At 52.0% G+C, this 15535-nt stretch overlaps 7 protein-coding genes across 7 annotated transcripts; 4 read left to right on the top strand and 3 right to left on the bottom strand.

The window, feature by feature from the left end:
• Positions 1-13: 13 nt before the first annotated feature.
• On the bottom strand, positions 14-920 carry BABINDRAFT_160613 (uncharacterized protein). Its single transcript, XM_019128336.1, has one exon. The coding sequence runs from the start codon at positions 729-731 to the stop codon at positions 135-137; it is 597 nt and encodes a 198-aa protein (XP_018986561.1). The 5' UTR covers positions 732-920; the 3' UTR covers positions 14-134.
• Positions 814-1214, bottom strand: BABINDRAFT_121490 (uncharacterized protein). Its single transcript, XM_019126945.1, has one exon. It carries the CDS (start codon positions 1116-1118, stop codon positions 897-899), a length of 222 nt encoding a protein of 73 aa, XP_018986560.1. The 5' UTR covers positions 1119-1214; the 3' UTR covers positions 814-896.
• Positions 1096-2486, top strand: BABINDRAFT_160612 (proteasome regulatory particle lid subunit). The gene has a single exon (XM_019128335.1). The coding sequence runs from the start codon at positions 1311-1313 to the stop codon at positions 2463-2465; it is 1155 nt and encodes a 384-aa protein (XP_018986559.1). The 5' UTR covers positions 1096-1310; the 3' UTR covers positions 2466-2486.
• Positions 2487-4035: 1549 nt separating this feature from the next.
• On the top strand, positions 4036-5994 carry MUB1 (Mub1p; the record flags this gene model as incomplete). The annotated part of the gene is made up of 3 exons (XM_019131303.1): positions 4036-4782; positions 5014-5339; positions 5499-5994. Coding segments are annotated over 3 exons (1569 nt in total), but the record flags the coding sequence as incomplete, so codon positions are not given.
• An 890-nt stretch (positions 5995-6884) lies between these two features.
• OAC1 (Oac1p) lies at positions 6885-7862 on the top strand (the record flags this gene model as incomplete). The annotated part of the gene is made up of 1 exon (XM_019131643.1): positions 6885-7862. The coding sequence occupies one exon, from the start codon at positions 6885-6887 to the stop codon at positions 7860-7862; it is 978 nt and encodes a 325-aa protein (XP_018986557.1).
• Positions 7863-8886: 1024 nt separating this feature from the next.
• On the top strand, positions 8887-11535 carry BABINDRAFT_33484 (M1 family metallopeptidase; the record flags this gene model as incomplete). Its single annotated transcript, XM_019131637.1, has 1 exon — positions 8887-11535. One exon carries the CDS (start codon positions 8887-8889, stop codon positions 11533-11535), a length of 2649 nt encoding a protein of 882 aa, XP_018986556.1.
• Positions 11536-11783: 248 nt separating this feature from the next.
• BABINDRAFT_34071 (uncharacterized protein) lies at positions 11784-14768 on the bottom strand (the record flags this gene model as incomplete). Its single annotated transcript, XM_019131665.1, has 2 exons — positions 11784-13346; positions 13419-14768. 2 exons carry the CDS (start codon positions 14766-14768, stop codon positions 11784-11786), a joined length of 2913 nt encoding a protein of 970 aa, XP_018986555.1.
• Positions 14769-15535: the final 767 nt, after the last annotated feature.

Genomic DNA, 15535 nt, shown 5'->3' with positions numbered 1-15535 from the left:
ACATGTGTTTTGTAATCATATGTTTGGCTATTCATAGACTGCTAATTTTCAGGTATATATTAGACCCCGCTGTCAAGTGCTTCAATCCATGTCAAATTGGATTCTCGCTTTTTCCTTATCTCATTAATGATTCACTATCGTCTCTTGTTCCCCTGTCTCTTGACGGTAACCGGCTTAATCACGGTCTCAGCCCGCTTCAATTGGACTGGCCGCTGCCCCACATACTTCCCGTTCATCTCCTTAAACGCCTTTAAATAATCGCTAGAGTCAGCAAACGCCACAAACCCGTACCCCTTGTTGGCCTGTGACTTTGGGTCCATCGGAACTTTGACCTTGCTCAAGGAAGGGTACGCGCTGAATGCACGCCCGAGAAGCTCGTCGGTTGCGTCTACCCCCAAGTTTCCCACAAATAACCGGAAGTGCTTCGGGTCCCACTCCATTAACGATGCATCCTCCCAGGTCTTACCACCGCCGGATCGTTTTACGGTCTTGATCTTTTCCGGGACGTCCGAGGTAGGTGTAGCAAGCGTATATTGCGGAACGCTCGGCCCGTTTTGCCTCTGGATCAGATACGGGAGCGGTTTGGGTTGGTTTGTGAGGGCGTTGTGAAGAAAGGCGGCGGGCTGCTTGCCAGCCGCGAGCCTTCTGTCGGAAGACCTAGATGTGTTGAGCTGGGACTTTTTCTTTGGCTGGGGCTTTGAAATGCCTCCATTAGATGGATAACTGTTCATGTTTGGGCGGAGAATTGATGAGTATTGGATGAAATTTTTCAGACCAAACTGATGTGCATAAATTGACAGGATTTGTATGCCGGACCGGCAGATGGATAACCCCTTTACAACCTCAGGTATCGGTGAATATGAAAATGGTTGAAAAATACCTTGAGATCTCGGAAATCAGGAGAATATGAATGTATTGATTCCAACTATGGATACGTGTGGACCTAGGCTTAGACCAAAGCGTGACAGTTTCTGGCAACTCGTGCGAGCCCCAATTCCCCGTTTAGCCTCGAATATTATAGAACATAAATAAAAGATTACTCCATTTGTATATTTAAGTTCCCTTGAGTTTATTCCCTTTGAATTTATCCCCCTAGAATTTATTTCCCTAGAATTCATACATCAGTATAGAACCCATTATATCCCCTACAATCCATTCAGCTTTGATAGCTCTAGTAGCCACCTGGTCGTGCGTGCTCCAACTCGGTGGCAACTCATAACTTCAGCTTCGAACACTTCTAGACCATTTTGCTCAATTCCCACAGAACCCTCTACCTTGGTTCTACCTTCCTTAATAATTCACCATTCACAATGAGCTACATGGACGTTGATTCCGAAAACATCTTGGCCACCTTGCGGATGGCGGCGGACGCCGAGTTGGCGGGCCTCTTCTACACCTTGGAGGACCTTTACGAGCGCAAGTTGTGGCACCAGTTGTCCAACACCTTGGCAGAGTTGTACGCCGACCCAAAATCCAGAGGGATTCGTTTGCGCGTGTACAACCGCTTTGTCTCGAACTTTGCCGCCAAAATCAACCAGCTCCAGTTGGTGCGCTTCTTGCTCGCCTCGCTCGACGAGTGCAACGGCTTGGAAGAGGCATTGGAGTACCTCACCACGTTGAAGAAGAACATTGCGAAGGAGGAGCAACAGGCACTTCTCTTTGTGGACATCCAGATTGCGCGCTTCCAGTTAAAAGCCGGGCAGACCGATTCCGCGAAGGAGATCTTGAAGACCGTAGGCGACGATATTGACCGTTTGGACTCTTTGGACAACCGAATCAACGCCGCCTATTATCACACGAGCGCGGAGGTGCACAAGTTGAGCGCGGACCATACCGCGTTTTACCGCACCTCGTTGCTCTATCTCGCATGCATCGATGCCACAGAATTGAGCTCGGCGGAGAAGCAGACAATTGCGTACGACATCGGCGTGAGCGCGTTGCTCGGCGACCGTATCTACACGTTCGGTGAGTTATTGACCCACGACATTCTCCGCAGCTTGGATGACACCGCGTTTGCGTGGGTGACGGAGTTGTTGTTTGCGTTGAACGCGGGGGATTTGGCGCGCTTCGACGCGTTGCTCGCGGCGCACAAGAGCACGGCACCGGTTTTAGCGGCGCAGGAGCCGTTCCTCAGACAGAAAATCTGCATCATGGCGTTGGTGGAGCTTGTCTTTTCCAAGCCATCGAACGGGCGCACCTTGGCGTTTTCCGAGATCTCGGCCGCCACGTCCTTGGACCTCGACGAAGTAGAGCACTTGGTGATGAAGGCGTTGAGTTTGGGACTCATCCGGGGGCATATCAACGAGGTTGACGGGGTGGTAGCCGTTAGGTGGGTCCAGCCGCGTGTCATGAACAAGGACCAGATCCAGGGAATGCATGCCAAGTTAGTTGCCTGGGACGACAGTGTCCGCCAGTTGAGCGAGATGATCCATGCCAACGGCCAGGAGATCTGGACGAGTGTTTAGTGTAATAGAATGGTAGTGAAGGGTAAAGTAGGAAGTGGAAAACTAGGTGAAATCATTCGATTTAGCGGAAGACGGATTTGTATTCTAGAGTTTATGAATTGCAGTCAAACAGAGTGATATTACTTGGATGGGTACTGGATGGGCACTGGGTTGTGCTAACCATCTAACGATGTGTTCGAGGTAGCTTCGTTGTACATGAGCTCTTACCAGACTTGCGCTGTTTAGTGTCAACGTTTGGTTTACAAGTAGCTAGCAATACGCGTGTATAACCTGTGCCTATCGATGACCCAAAACTGGCAGTTGGGATATAAATCTATAGGGGATGTTTCCATATAGGCTTGCTCATACTACAAATCAACGGTGTGTTTATTCCACCAGACATAACAAAACCTATTTTTGAATCTCAAAAAGACAGACCCCATCATACCCGATAGGATATGATAAACTCCATTAGTATCCAACACTGGTTGTCTAAGCGATCATACGCGGAATAGCCAGACACATCTCAGTCCGTTCACTAGTTTAAATTTAACTAGGCCAGGTCGATTCCGTTGACTGGAAAGCTAAATGCTAAAGATCTTGAAAAGTCCTGGAAGGAAAGTCTTGGGAAGAAAATCCTGAAAGGAAAGTCCCGGGAAAAATGCCAAGGCCTGGCCTTCCAATCAGCGCGAAAAGCTCGTCGGTGATAACCCTTTGTCATTAAACTTTCAACTACGGAAAACGTAGCCATGCAGGTGGTTCAACACACTGGCATGACGTCTGCTCCCAATGTGTATAAAACAAAAGGTTGGTATTTGTAAAAGGACGAGGAATGTGGCATATTCAACACAAGAGCAGTAAGCATGACTACACGAATAGTACAGAAAAGTAGTAAACACGAATAGTACACTAGTACAGAAAAAGCAGTAAACACGAATAGTGCACTAGTACAGAAAAGCAGTCATCAAGTCAGCCACAACTCCAGTAATACCTTATCAATTCCCGCTCCCTAAACTCTCCAAAGTCTGTGAAACATCGTTTTGGCCGCATTTGGTAACCCCGGAATTCACTTACTAAACGCCGCCTCTTACTGGCCCTGAGAACGAACGTTGCAGCGGCACGAGAAGATCTGCCGCACCGCTGCACGGATACTGCGCACAGAAGCGTGTCCGCAATTTCGCCCCCGTCCGATGGCAAAAATTTAGCGCCGCCCGCACGACCCAAAACAAAGTACGCCGAAACAGCTTGCTGACACATCCCGCTGGCATTGTTATCTGAGATCCTGCGATACTACAGCGCCCCGCCGCAACACTTGATTCCACTTTTGATCGCTAAACGTCTGGCCTGGATATTCATAATCCTAGCACACCTGGCCTCTCCCCTATACTCTCTGCTGATACCTCAGACTGTCGAATACATACCCCATCTGCTTCAACGTCTCGGGAAGCTTTCAGGTAGCATTCGAACCCTAACTGCCAGTTGCCACCCCCTATTTACCACACCGTTATTCGCTGACCCTTGCATCGTGTTCGTCATTTCCCGTATTTGCTTTCTCCCTTTCGTCGCCTTGTTTCATCCCTGACCCCCCAACATGAGAGAATCCAATTACAAATCCATCGTAGGTAACCGAGCGGCGGTCTGCATCACAACCTCGCTCTACGATCGGCGCGCGCTCGACTGCACATCCGACCGGCCGCTTGTCAACTCGCTCAACCACCTCACGTTTCTCGCGTCGTCTAGCGCCAAGGTGCGCGAAACTCTCGCGAACGACGGGGGGCTCGAGCGCTTGATCGACATTCTCCACGAGTGCCGCGGTCAGAGCACGTGCCAAAACCCCCAACCCGCCCAGGGCAGCCTCCTTGTGGCCTGGAAATGGACCCTTGCTTTCCAGTGCCTCGTGCTCGTGGGCACCCGCGGGACCGAACGCATCAGAAAGCGCGTGGTGGAAGCGGGAATGATCCCCATAATCGCCACAGTGCTTGACAACTACCTCTTGCAGCATGCGCCGCCAGCCATCCATACCCCGGGGGAGCGCGTGCTCGTGGCTCCCCGCGATCTTACCAGCGCCCCTGCCACGGCTACCGTGTCGATGAACCTCACTAACCTCAACATATCCAACCCCGTACCCGAGCCGGCGGACTTTCTGCCAGACAGGCTCGTCAACACCCGCGGGAGACCGGACCAGCCGGTGCAACAGCAGTTGCATCCCCAGAGCGTGCGAGCCTCCAACTCGGCCGACGAGATCGAAACGATTCTCCTCATGATGAACGACGACTCGCCCAGAGACCACTCGCAGCGCATTGCTGCGCTCATCGAAGACGAAATCAACCAGGGCCGCGTTCCCCGCGAACACTACCTCCGTCTCCTCAACGCCTTCATGTCCGGCGCCGGCGACGACGAGGGACGTTTCTCCGGGATCCGCAGCTTTATCACGCGATTGGAGGAAACCTCGCCCCGCCAGCCGATGCCGGAGTCTGAGCTCCACGAAGACGTGGATCTCGACACCATCATCTCCTACATGAGTTCGCACCTTCTCTCGCGCCCCTTCCGGCCTGACTTTGACGATGAGACCGACTTTTCCCAGATGCAGCTGCCGCGCGTCTTTGAGAACGGGGTCTTGATTCCACGCGATGACGATGTCGTGTGGTCGCTCCAGCTTCTCGCGTTCATCTCCAAGTACGCGTACCTCAAGCAAGACTTGCAAGAGACGTACATTAAGCGGGGGATGTCGCTCAGGGACGGCCCTACCCACACATCCGTGTGCGTTCCGGGCCTAGAAAACGATGACATGGAAAATGACAGTGACTCGGTGATGGACGATCTTACGCAGAGCCAGACTCAGATGACCGGCCACCTCCAGTCCCAGCTGATTGAGTCAAGCGACTGCTCCTCCAAGTCCAATGAGACGTACCAGGTGATGGGGTTTGTCCCGCGCATGATCGCTAATGCTACTAGCGAGTGTGCGAAGGACCGCGGGAACGGCTGCTGCATCAGCGCGGCGTTCGCGAACCTGGCTATCGTGCAGTCCATCCGCCACGCAAATACGCTCCTGAGGTTGGAAAAGGCCGTCTGTTTCCGCAAGATCCGCAGCACCGTCACGAAGAAGATGCAGTTTGAGCAGATGCTCACGCGCTTCTCGTGTGTGCAAAAGGGCTTGTGCGACAAGCGCAAGCTCTCCGCAAAGTGGGACTATGACACGTATGACCTTGTATCGGACGAGGACATGGACCATTCGTTGGACGCATTGGAGAAGGTGAACATCTTCCAACTCGTGGAGAAGTACTCGGTTAAGCTGGTCAACACCCAGGACATGTGCTACTGGTCCGGGGTTGTGATGCGCAACTCGTGCCGCAAGGACGATGCGCGCGGCGGCGTCCGCCAATGCGCGTACTTCGACTGCGGCAAGTGGGAGGAGTTTCCCAGACAGTTTGCCAAGTGCAGACGGTGCAAGCGCACCAAGTATTGCTCGAAAGACTGCCAGTTGAAGGCGTGGAATTACCACCGCCACTGGTGCGTGCAGAGCCACCAAAGTTCCGGAACCCAGAGTCTGGTGTCCACCGCTCCCAGCACGGCTGACGAGATCCCAATGCAGCCACAGGCGCAAATGGGCTCGCCGTTGGGACGTGTGGTCCAGGAAGGTGAGCACGACGACATGCGGCGTTTGTTGCTCCGGAACGAGATGGGCAATGCTATGACGCCAACCGATGACCCGATAACCGCAGAGACCGTCACCAGTCCAGATAATAGTTTTGTCTAGCGGTGGTGAACTTTCCTTGGTTTCTTAGCATTCGGTTTTGCATTCGGTTTTGCATTCAGTTTTGCATTCAGTTTTACATTCAGTTTTACATTCGGGTTTGGTTTGGCAGCACTGTTTTCCTTTTTTTACTCTTCACTTCTATTTGGTTTTCGGTTGTTTTATGTTTGGTTAGTGCTGGGCCGTGATCCGTGAATCACTTTTTTACTCGTGAACTGGGTTACTTTAACGAAATTGCTATGCTTATTGCCTGTTGAAGTGTATTGTGTGTCAAGTCAGATTAGATAAAGGTCTAGAGTATTCAGTTTGCGACCACTCTGGTTTTTACCGTGGGAATTATTGAAATCTAGGATTGAATAGGGTACTCTTTGGGCCTTGCTCACATATAACGTTCGGTATTGGTCTCCATGACATACATGGTCTGATGGTATCGTAGACCCTTCAAAATGCATTATATGGGCATCTCGAACTGGAATAAAGATCAATGACTAGCTAAAAGACCAAGTCTTTAGCTGTCTCTCGTGCATTATTGTAGACTGAACCTTTATGTTCGGGTATCTGCGCCCGAACGCCTGCACGTGTCACGTGAATATGCACCATTTCACAGCCGATCCGGAGACCGACTGAAAAGTTCAGATAAGTTGGTATTCACCTGGATGTCAGCTATAGCCTATCAACCCTCATATATGACCACCTCCACCCACAAAAAGACGGCGGCGCAGGATATCTCGACCCTTGGTGGTTTTATGGCGGGTGGGGTTGCATCATGCCTCGCAGTGACCTTTACCAACCCTATTGAGATCGTCAAGACAAGACTCCAGCTCCAGGGAGAGATGGCTGCGAAAGATGCGTCGGTTCCCAGACCGTACAAAAACACGTTTCAGGCCTTGGGGGCTATTTACAAGAACGAGGGTGCCAGAGCCTTGCAAAAAGGGTTGGGCTGCGCCTACGTGTACCAGATCGGACTCAACGGGTGCAGATTGGGGTTGTACGAACCCGTCAGAGTGAATTTAAATAAACTCTTCTACGCAGACCAGGACCCATACAAGGTCCAAAACGTGTCTATCAACGTTTTCACAGGTGCGGTAACGGGTATGGCCGGCGCCGTAGCCGGTAACCCGTTCTTCTTGATAAAGACCAGGATGCAATCCTACTCCACCGCCATCCAGGTGGGGCAGCAGACCCACTACAGCAGTTCCTGGGCTGGGTTGCGCACCATTCTTCGAATCGAAGGCGTACGGGGCTTGTATCGGGGGGTGGATGCGGCGATGTTGAGAACCGGGGCAGGCTCTTCCGTGCAGTTGCCTGCGTACAACATGGCGAAAGGGTTTGCTCAGAGGCACGACTTGATCTCTGAGGGCCCAGCGTTGCACTTGCTCTCATCTACGTTTGCGGGTATCGGTGTTGGTTTGGCGATGAACCCGTGGGATGTAATCTTAACTAGGTTGTACAACCAGAAGGGGAATTTCTATAGCGGGCCAATCGACTGCTTCCAGAAGACCGTGAGATCCGAGGGGGTCATGGCGTTGTACAAGGGTTTGGGTGCCCAGCTCTTGCGTATCGCCCCACAAACCGTCTTGACCTTGACCTTTATGGAGCAGACCATGAAGGCGGCCCATTACTTTGAGAACGAGGTGCTTCCGATCCAAAAGTTGGCTGCCTAGAAGTGTACGATTAGAGTTATGGTGGATTTTTTATCACGGGACACCCCAATATAGATTAATAGATGCGCTGGTATAAATGCGCTGGTATAGATGCGCTGGTTCATTTGGAGCGATTAGGGCCGTTATATAGACGTGGAGGGGGTTGTTTATTCGGTGAGTCAGAATAGCTGGTTCTTGCTTTATGACCAAACGTTCAACCGATTTTTATAAATCACAACTGTTAGATTCTTATTTGTGTATATGCATGGTTATAAATATTGTGGTAATAAATCTACAATATTTGGATATACCTCCGAATTAATTTTTTAACCATGTCGTTTAATATCGCAATAGGTATGTTAATCAATTATGAAAATATAACTATAAATATTTTCTAAATACCTCTACGTGTACATATTTAGGACTCCTGACCGGCATTCGGAATTTTCCAATAGTAGTTGCCTAATATATCCACTGAAAGATTGGCCAGAGCGAAGCCAATATAAGATAGTTATCTAGGAAAATATATATTCAACTATGGTACATCAGATGCATTGTTACACGCAGGACATCTCCCCTTCTCATCCCCATCAGGCCCACTTTCCACCAGATTCAATAAAAACGGAGCAGTAAAAACAAACCCATGTTACGCCAGAATTAAAATAAGCTCACACAATTCAGACAAACACTTCCGTCTTACGTAAACCCCGCCTTCCGAAATGCACTCCCTGGACGAACTTACTTGCAGGTCATCGACCATGTCAATGTCTCCACTCAACCTCCACCACACTCGAATAAGTCCGACATCTGCATCAGTGTAAAAACCTCTGCACAAAGCTAGTCATCTTACCGTCGCCGACACCCCACTTTTGCCCGCACCCACGGCACTCCCACTGTTGTTCGCCGTGGGGCCGCCTCTGGGCACGGCACCTGACACTTGCGTGCCGGATATGTCAGAGGTTCTGACTCCTTTTGCTCTGTGCCGGTGGTTAAAAAAAATCTTTACACCCTTTTCTTCTCTTCTCTTTAACCTCACCGTATTACAATGTGCTCCTCCCAGGTTGAAAAGCAGGTTGAGGTCCTCCCAAAGAACCTCAAGCCTTCCAACTATGACATCCAGATCTTTGACATCGACGCCGTTGCCAACACCTTCTCCGGTAGGGTTGCCATCACCATGGAGATCCTCCAGAACACCTCTGAGGTGGTGTTGAATGTCAGAGACTTGGAGGTTGCCTCTGCCAAAGTCCAGTTGACCGTCACCAAGACCGAACAGGAAATCCCTGTAGTTGAAATCACCAGCGACAAGAAGCAGGAGACCGTCACCCTCAAGCTCGCCGAGCCATTGAAGGCTGCTCCGTCCGCCAGCCTCGTGGTCACCCTCAACTACACCGGTCTCATCCAGACCAACATGGCCGGTTTCTACCGCTCTCGCTACACCAACGCGGAGGGCCAGGACGCCGTCATGTTGTCGACCCAGTTCGAGGCCACCGATGCCAGAAGGGCTTTCCCGTGCTTTGACGAGCCAAACTTGAAGGCTACCTTTGACGTTGCCATTGTCTTGCGCGCCGACTGGACTGTGCTCTCCAACATGCCTGAGTTAGAGTCCCGCACCTTGGACTCTGGCAAAAAGGGCCCGGGCGCCGACCAGGAGCTCAAGCTCGTCAGATTTGAAACCACCCCGATCGTGTCCACCTACCTTGTGGCTTGGGCTATGGGTGACTTTGAGTGCATCGAAACCACCACCGCTGAGTTGTACAACGGCAAGCCGCTCCCGGTGAGAGTCTTCACCACCAAGGGGATCGTTGAGCAGGGCAGATTTGCCCTTGAGATGACCGCCAAGACCCTCGACTTCTTTTCCCAGAAGTTTGAGATTCCGTACGCGTTGCCAAAGGTTGACTTGATTGCCGTCCACGAGTTCTCGCATGGGGCTATGGAGAACTGGGGCTTGATCACCTTCAGGTCCACCGCCATCTTGTACGACCCGGCCAAGTCCGATCCAAAATACCAAAAGAACGTCGCCTACGTCGTGGCCCACGAGCTTGCCCACCAGTGGTTTGGCAACCTCGTCACCATGAACTGGTGGGACGAGTTGTGGTTGAACGAGGGGTTCGCCACCTACGCCGGGTTCATGGCTGTCGACAACTTCTATCCCGACTGGAAGGTGTTTGACGCTTACGTCTCCGAGTCCTTACAGAGCGCCTTGAACTTGGACGCCTTGCGGGGCTCCCACCCGATCGAGGTTCCGGTCTACTCTGCCTTGGACATTGACCAGGTATTTGACGCTATTTCCTACCTCAAGGGCTCCTCTACCATCAGAATGCTCGCCACCACCATCGGCGTCGACACCTTCTTCAGAGGGGTGGCCAAGTACTTGAACAGACACAAGTACTCCAACGCCACCACCGCCAACTTGTGGGCCGCCGTTGGCGAGGTCTCCGGCGTCGACGTTGCCCAGATTATGGAGTCCTGGATCCAAAAGATCGGGTTCCCAGTTCTCTCCGTCTCCGAGACCGAGGACCACAAGTTGAAAATCACCCAGGACCGTTTCTTGTTGTCCGGTGATGTCAAGCCAGAGGAGAACGAAACCAAGTGGTGGATTCCGTTGAACATTGCGTCCGACGATACCGACGTTGTTAAGGCGTTGGAAGCCAAGGAGCTTGTCATCGACAAGCCAGCCAACTTCATCAAGCTCAATAAGGACTCTGTTGGTGTCTACCGCGTCAGCTACACCCCAGAGCTCTTCAGCAACATTACCGCCAACATTGAGACCTTGAACGCCAAAGACAAGGTTGGATTGATTGCCGACGCCGCTTCCTGTGCCAAGGCCGGTCTTTCCGCCACCTCCACCTTATTGAAGCTCGCCAAGGCGCTCTCCGGGGAATCCGAGTTTGTCGTCTGGTCCGAGTTGATCAATCGTGTCGGCGAAATCACATCCACCTGGTACCAGCAGCCAGAGCCGGTCCAAAAGGCGTTGAACAAGTTTGCCAGAGAGTTATACGGCCCGGCGTCCGCCAAGATCGGCTACGAGGTGGCTGAAACCGACGGTTTCTTGACCTTGCAGTTGCGAGCCAAGTTGATGCTTGCCGCTGGTCTTGCCGGCGTGCCAGAGGTTGTTGCCTTTGCCCGAAAGACCTTTGACAGCTACGCTCGGGGCGAGAAGATCCACCCATCTTTGCGTATTGCCGTCTTCTCCACCGTTTTGGCCGCCGACACCGTCACCGCTGCCGACTTTGACCTCGTGTTGAAGGAGGTCTTGACGCCATCGTCCTTGGATGGTAGAGAAATTGCCTTGCAGTCCTTGGGGTGCACCAACACCGCAGTTTTGGGCAACAAGGCTGTGACCTTGTTGTCTGACGTGCCAACCATGGATGCCCACTATCTTTCCGTCTCGTTGGCCGCCAACACTGACGCCAGACATTTGTTGTGGGATTACTTTGCCGCTAACTACGACGCTTTGTACAAGGCCATGTCCACCAACATGGTGGTCTTGGACAGATTCGTCAAGGTTTCCTTGGGCTCTTTCGCCGACATTAAGGAAGAGGAGAAGATCAGAGCCTTCTTCGAGGGCAAGGACACCAACGGGTTCCAGAGATCCTTGTCGCAGATCTTGAACAAGATCTCCGGTAACGCTATCTGGGTCAACAAGGACGCCGGTGATGTTGAGGCCTGGTTGAAGGCGGAGCACTACCTTTAGGTAAGGCGAAACATATGATGCGAGAGTCATGCATAATGCAATGTTTAGTTCAGAAGTTCACGTAAAGATTTATTCCTGAGCTAGAGAGTTGTAGTCGCAGTCTATATATCTAACGTAATAGAGGTTAATCCTCGTGGAAATACCATAGGGTAATATGTTATACAAAACCATTATTATAGAAAACCTTCACTAAAGCATATTCACGATCGAAGCATACACCAAGTTGCCACCGCGAGAGACGAATACCCTTACAACCTGCTTTCGTCTCTGTGAGAATTACCGACAAACTCGCCACCCCAAACAGCCCTCACCACATCCCAGAACTCTTCGACATAGCAAATATCAAGCCCAAGGCGATCCTTGATCCACGCTTCAGGTTTTCCGTAAATAACGCTTCCAGACATTTCCTCGGCCTGGATCAACTCGCGCAAGAGACTCCCATCTCCGAAAACGCCAAACTTGTTCGAGTCTCCTTCCTGGTTAAGGGCCAATTCACAGTACTCCTTGATCACATCGCGTCTGTTAATCCGAGGCAACAACACACGCTTCATCCCGGCCATGTGGGCGCCCAAGAGCTTTTCACGGACCCCACCAATCGGCAACACCTGTCCGCGGAGAGTGATCTCACCCGTCATGGCAATATCGGTTGGCACCGCTTTCCGAATGGCAAGCGAGAGGAACGCAAGGGTCATGGTGATCCCCGCAGACGGCCCATCCTTTGAAATGCCTCCTTCTGGAACGTGTAGGTGAATCTCGGTGGCGTCAAACTGGGACAAAATGTTCTCCATCTTTGGGGCATCCATCCCGAGAAGATTGCGGTGGAGAATGGAGCGCACAAAGGTCATGGCAATGTTGGCAGATTCGGTTAAAACCTCGCCCAACCTTCCCGTCATGTGCAAGCTTCTGCTTTTGGCAGGTAGCCCAATCGCCTCGAACACGAGAACACCACCAGAGCCGTTGGAATTGTAGCTGAGGCCATTCACCACACCGTACTCCCTGGCCTGTGGCGACACAAACCGTCTGCGCTGCAACTCCGATGGATGGGTCGGCAAACCGATGTACTTGGTCAAGTCGCCGAGAGAAACCGTTGGAGAATAATCCTCTCGCTCAGAGAGCTCCACCGTTTTGGCTCGGCAGATCGCCCCAATCGTCCTCTCCAAGTTACGCACTCCCGCTTCGGTGGTGTAGTCCATAGTGATCTTCTTCAAGACCTCATCGTCCATCACCACAGCCTTGGTCCCCAAGCCATTCCGCTCAATCTGTCTCGGAAGCAAAAAGTCGCGCGCGATCACAACCTTCTCCTCGTAGTCATACGCCGGGAGGTTGATAAATTCCATACGGTCAAACAACGGTCTGGAAAGCTCATGAGGCTCATTGGCGGTGCAGATGAATACAACCTGCGATAAATCCACCGGGAAGCCGAGGTAGTGGTCGACGAAGGAGGAGTTTTGCTCTGGATCCAAAACTTCGAGAAGAGCCGCGGCCGGGTCGCCCTGGACCTTTCCTGCGGCGTTAGGACCGCCAACCACTTTGTCAATTTCGTCGAGAAGAATCACCGGATCCATACACCGGGCCCGGCGGAGTGCCAGGACAATAGCCCCGGGCATGGCGCCAACGTAGGTGCGTCTGTGGCCCCTGATCTCAGACTCGTCACGGATACCGCCGAGGGAAATACGCTGGAACGGACGGTTGAGTGCGGTTGCAAGGGACTTGGCGAGGGAGGTTTTACCAACCCCGGGCGGGCCACCGAGGAGAAGAATCGGGGCTCTCACGGGCTTGGCCCGGGTCACGGACTTACTCAAGGCGGGCGGCTCTGGCTTGGATTGGGAAAAATCAAATGGAACGAGCGCAGTGGAAGACGCCAAGGAGGGGTCTTTGTCTACATTCTTTCCGCCAGCAGAAGTGCTCTCATCATTTTGGGCATGCAACCTCACAACTGCGAGGTATTGGACCAATCTCCGCTTGACGGTCTCTAGCCCGTACGAATCCCTATCCAATTGCTGCTTGACCTCGTGTAGGTCCAAATCCAGTAACCTGGCACCTCCAATCTCGTAGCTGGTGATGTCCCACGGCATATCAATGACAATGTCAAAGAAACTGCGGAGCACGTGCCATTCAGACTGCTGTGGAGGCGTACGCTGCAACTTGCGAAAGTCAGCCTCCAACACCCGCTTGGTGTCGTCAGAAATGGACGAGATCAGGGGTAAACGGGTAATGAAGTCAGCAATAAGCTTCAACTCGTCGTCTTCAGGTGGAGACAGTGAAGCAGACTTTCGCAAGACGCCTCTTGGGGGGGCTTTCGTGAGCTGAGGGGCTTTCAATCCATCTTTCTGGTCCTTTCCAATAGTGGCAAGCAACCCTCTGAGGCTTCGCAACTGCCCGGTAACAAACTTGGCGCGCTGGACCTCCGTCGCCAGGCCCATAAACTCCTCCACGTACGCAATCGCCTTGTTCATGGTGGAAAAGAACTCGATGTAGTAGTCGATAACATTACTTAAAACGTACCTGATCCGGGCGAGCGGGTCGGTCAAGGCGAGGATTTCGCACTTGGCGGCAAAGGGGATTGGCATCACGGCAGCGGTAATATCCATCAACACTGGAATGTTGGCGTCCTTGGTGTACATACCTTGGAGGCGGTTCAAAGCCTGTTGAAATTCGGAGGAGGAGAATTGAATGTGCAAGGATGTGGCCAACGGTGAAAGCAGGAGCAAAGACTCCCCGTCATACTTGGCAATAAACTCTTGGATGTCGCTGTACAACTTGTTAAACCGAGTCACGATGGCCGAGGCCTTTTCAGTCTTGGAGGGGTGTTCCCGGAAGATGTGCACAACTTTCTGGGAGATCTCGAGGTTGTCAGAGGTCTGGACGCTGCCTCTGGTGAGAGCGTGGAAGGAGACAACCACGTTATTATTGCTTTCGGTGTCGAAGCGGACGTTGGTAATGCGCGCCACGCTCCCAACCTTGGTCTGTGGAAGACACAACACAAGCGCACCGACACTTCTGAGGGCGCTTCCCGCAGCATCGATGCCCTGGAGGGTTTCGGGGGTAAACGGAACCAGCGGAAGGCCGCTCAAAGAGGAGATGACCTGTTGGGTATCAACCTGGGAGAGGTCCGGGAAGGGAAGGAGCAAGGACGCGGCCCTTTCCGGGGTGAGGGCCACGCGATAAAGCACACCCGGGAGAAAGGCCGTGTTGGGCGGGAGCTGAAATACCGGGAGTTGAAATGGAGACATGGAGAAGGATTGGATAATGGAACCGCTGGGGGGGGCTGTTAGAGCACTGGAGAAGAACGCAAATAGATTTTTGTTCAAGCCGGTTGAGGTAGGCAAGGTGATTCAAAATATTTATCTGAGATCCAAGACTTCTGTGTTAGGTTGAATAAAGAGTGATGGCGAATGCGAAGGAGTTTACCCGTTGGTGTTTCTGCGTTCACTCTGCCGAGCCGAATTGCGGCGCGGGGAAATCGGCGGCTACGTCACATGCTAGCAGCTTTACAGGCCGATAAGCCTGTGAGCGCAGTGCCGAATGCGGTATAATTAGCCGGGCACGTGGTTTGGCAGCGCCACGACTGTTCAGGGGAGCTATACTGAAGGGTGACACTACGAAGCGAATTTTAATGAAAATATAACGAGGGGAGATTTGAGCATTCTTTTTATTGGGTCTAGGCCTGAGTTTCATAAAGAAACTAGCAGTTTAGGCCCGGTTTCTCGGGCTACAGGCCCTCCGAGATGCTTCCGAGGTCTGTTCACTCCGGCATATGCGGAAGTCCCCTGATGAGATTCGCCCGGATTCACATCCACCTCATAAAGTCTAGCAACTGCCCAGATGAGACCTACGAATAATGGGGTATGCATACTACAAAGAATTAACTAAAATGCGTGAATATTAGCGTCCACTTCAAAGTGGAATGTTCGCCTTATGTCCGTTCTTCCATCCCGGGTTTAGAATCGAACAGAAGCTTAAGTTCACTTGCGTCACAAACTTTGTCTAAACCACTATC

The sequence above is a fragment of the Babjeviella inositovora genome (genome assembly GCF_001661335.1).
Source record: "Babjeviella inositovora NRRL Y-12698 unplaced genomic scaffold BABINscaffold_3, whole genome shotgun sequence".
Lineage (NCBI taxonomy): Eukaryota > Fungi > Ascomycota > Pichiomycetes > Serinales > Babjeviella > Babjeviella inositovora.
Note: the sequence above shows the minus strand (reverse complement) of the source record. Positions and strands in the feature narration are given on the sequence as shown.

Coding starts and splice junctions, on each gene's coding strand:
- BABINDRAFT_160612 (XM_019128335.1), top strand. CDS start 1,311: ATGAGCTACATGGACGTTGATTCCGAAAACATCTTGGCCACCTTGCGG.
- BABINDRAFT_160613 (XM_019128336.1), bottom strand. CDS start 731: ATGAACAGTTATCCATCTAATGGAGGCATTTCAAAGCCCCAGCCAAAG.
- BABINDRAFT_121490 (XM_019126945.1), bottom strand. CDS start 1,118: ATGAATTCTAGGGAAATAAATTCTAGGGGGATAAATTCAAAGGGAATA.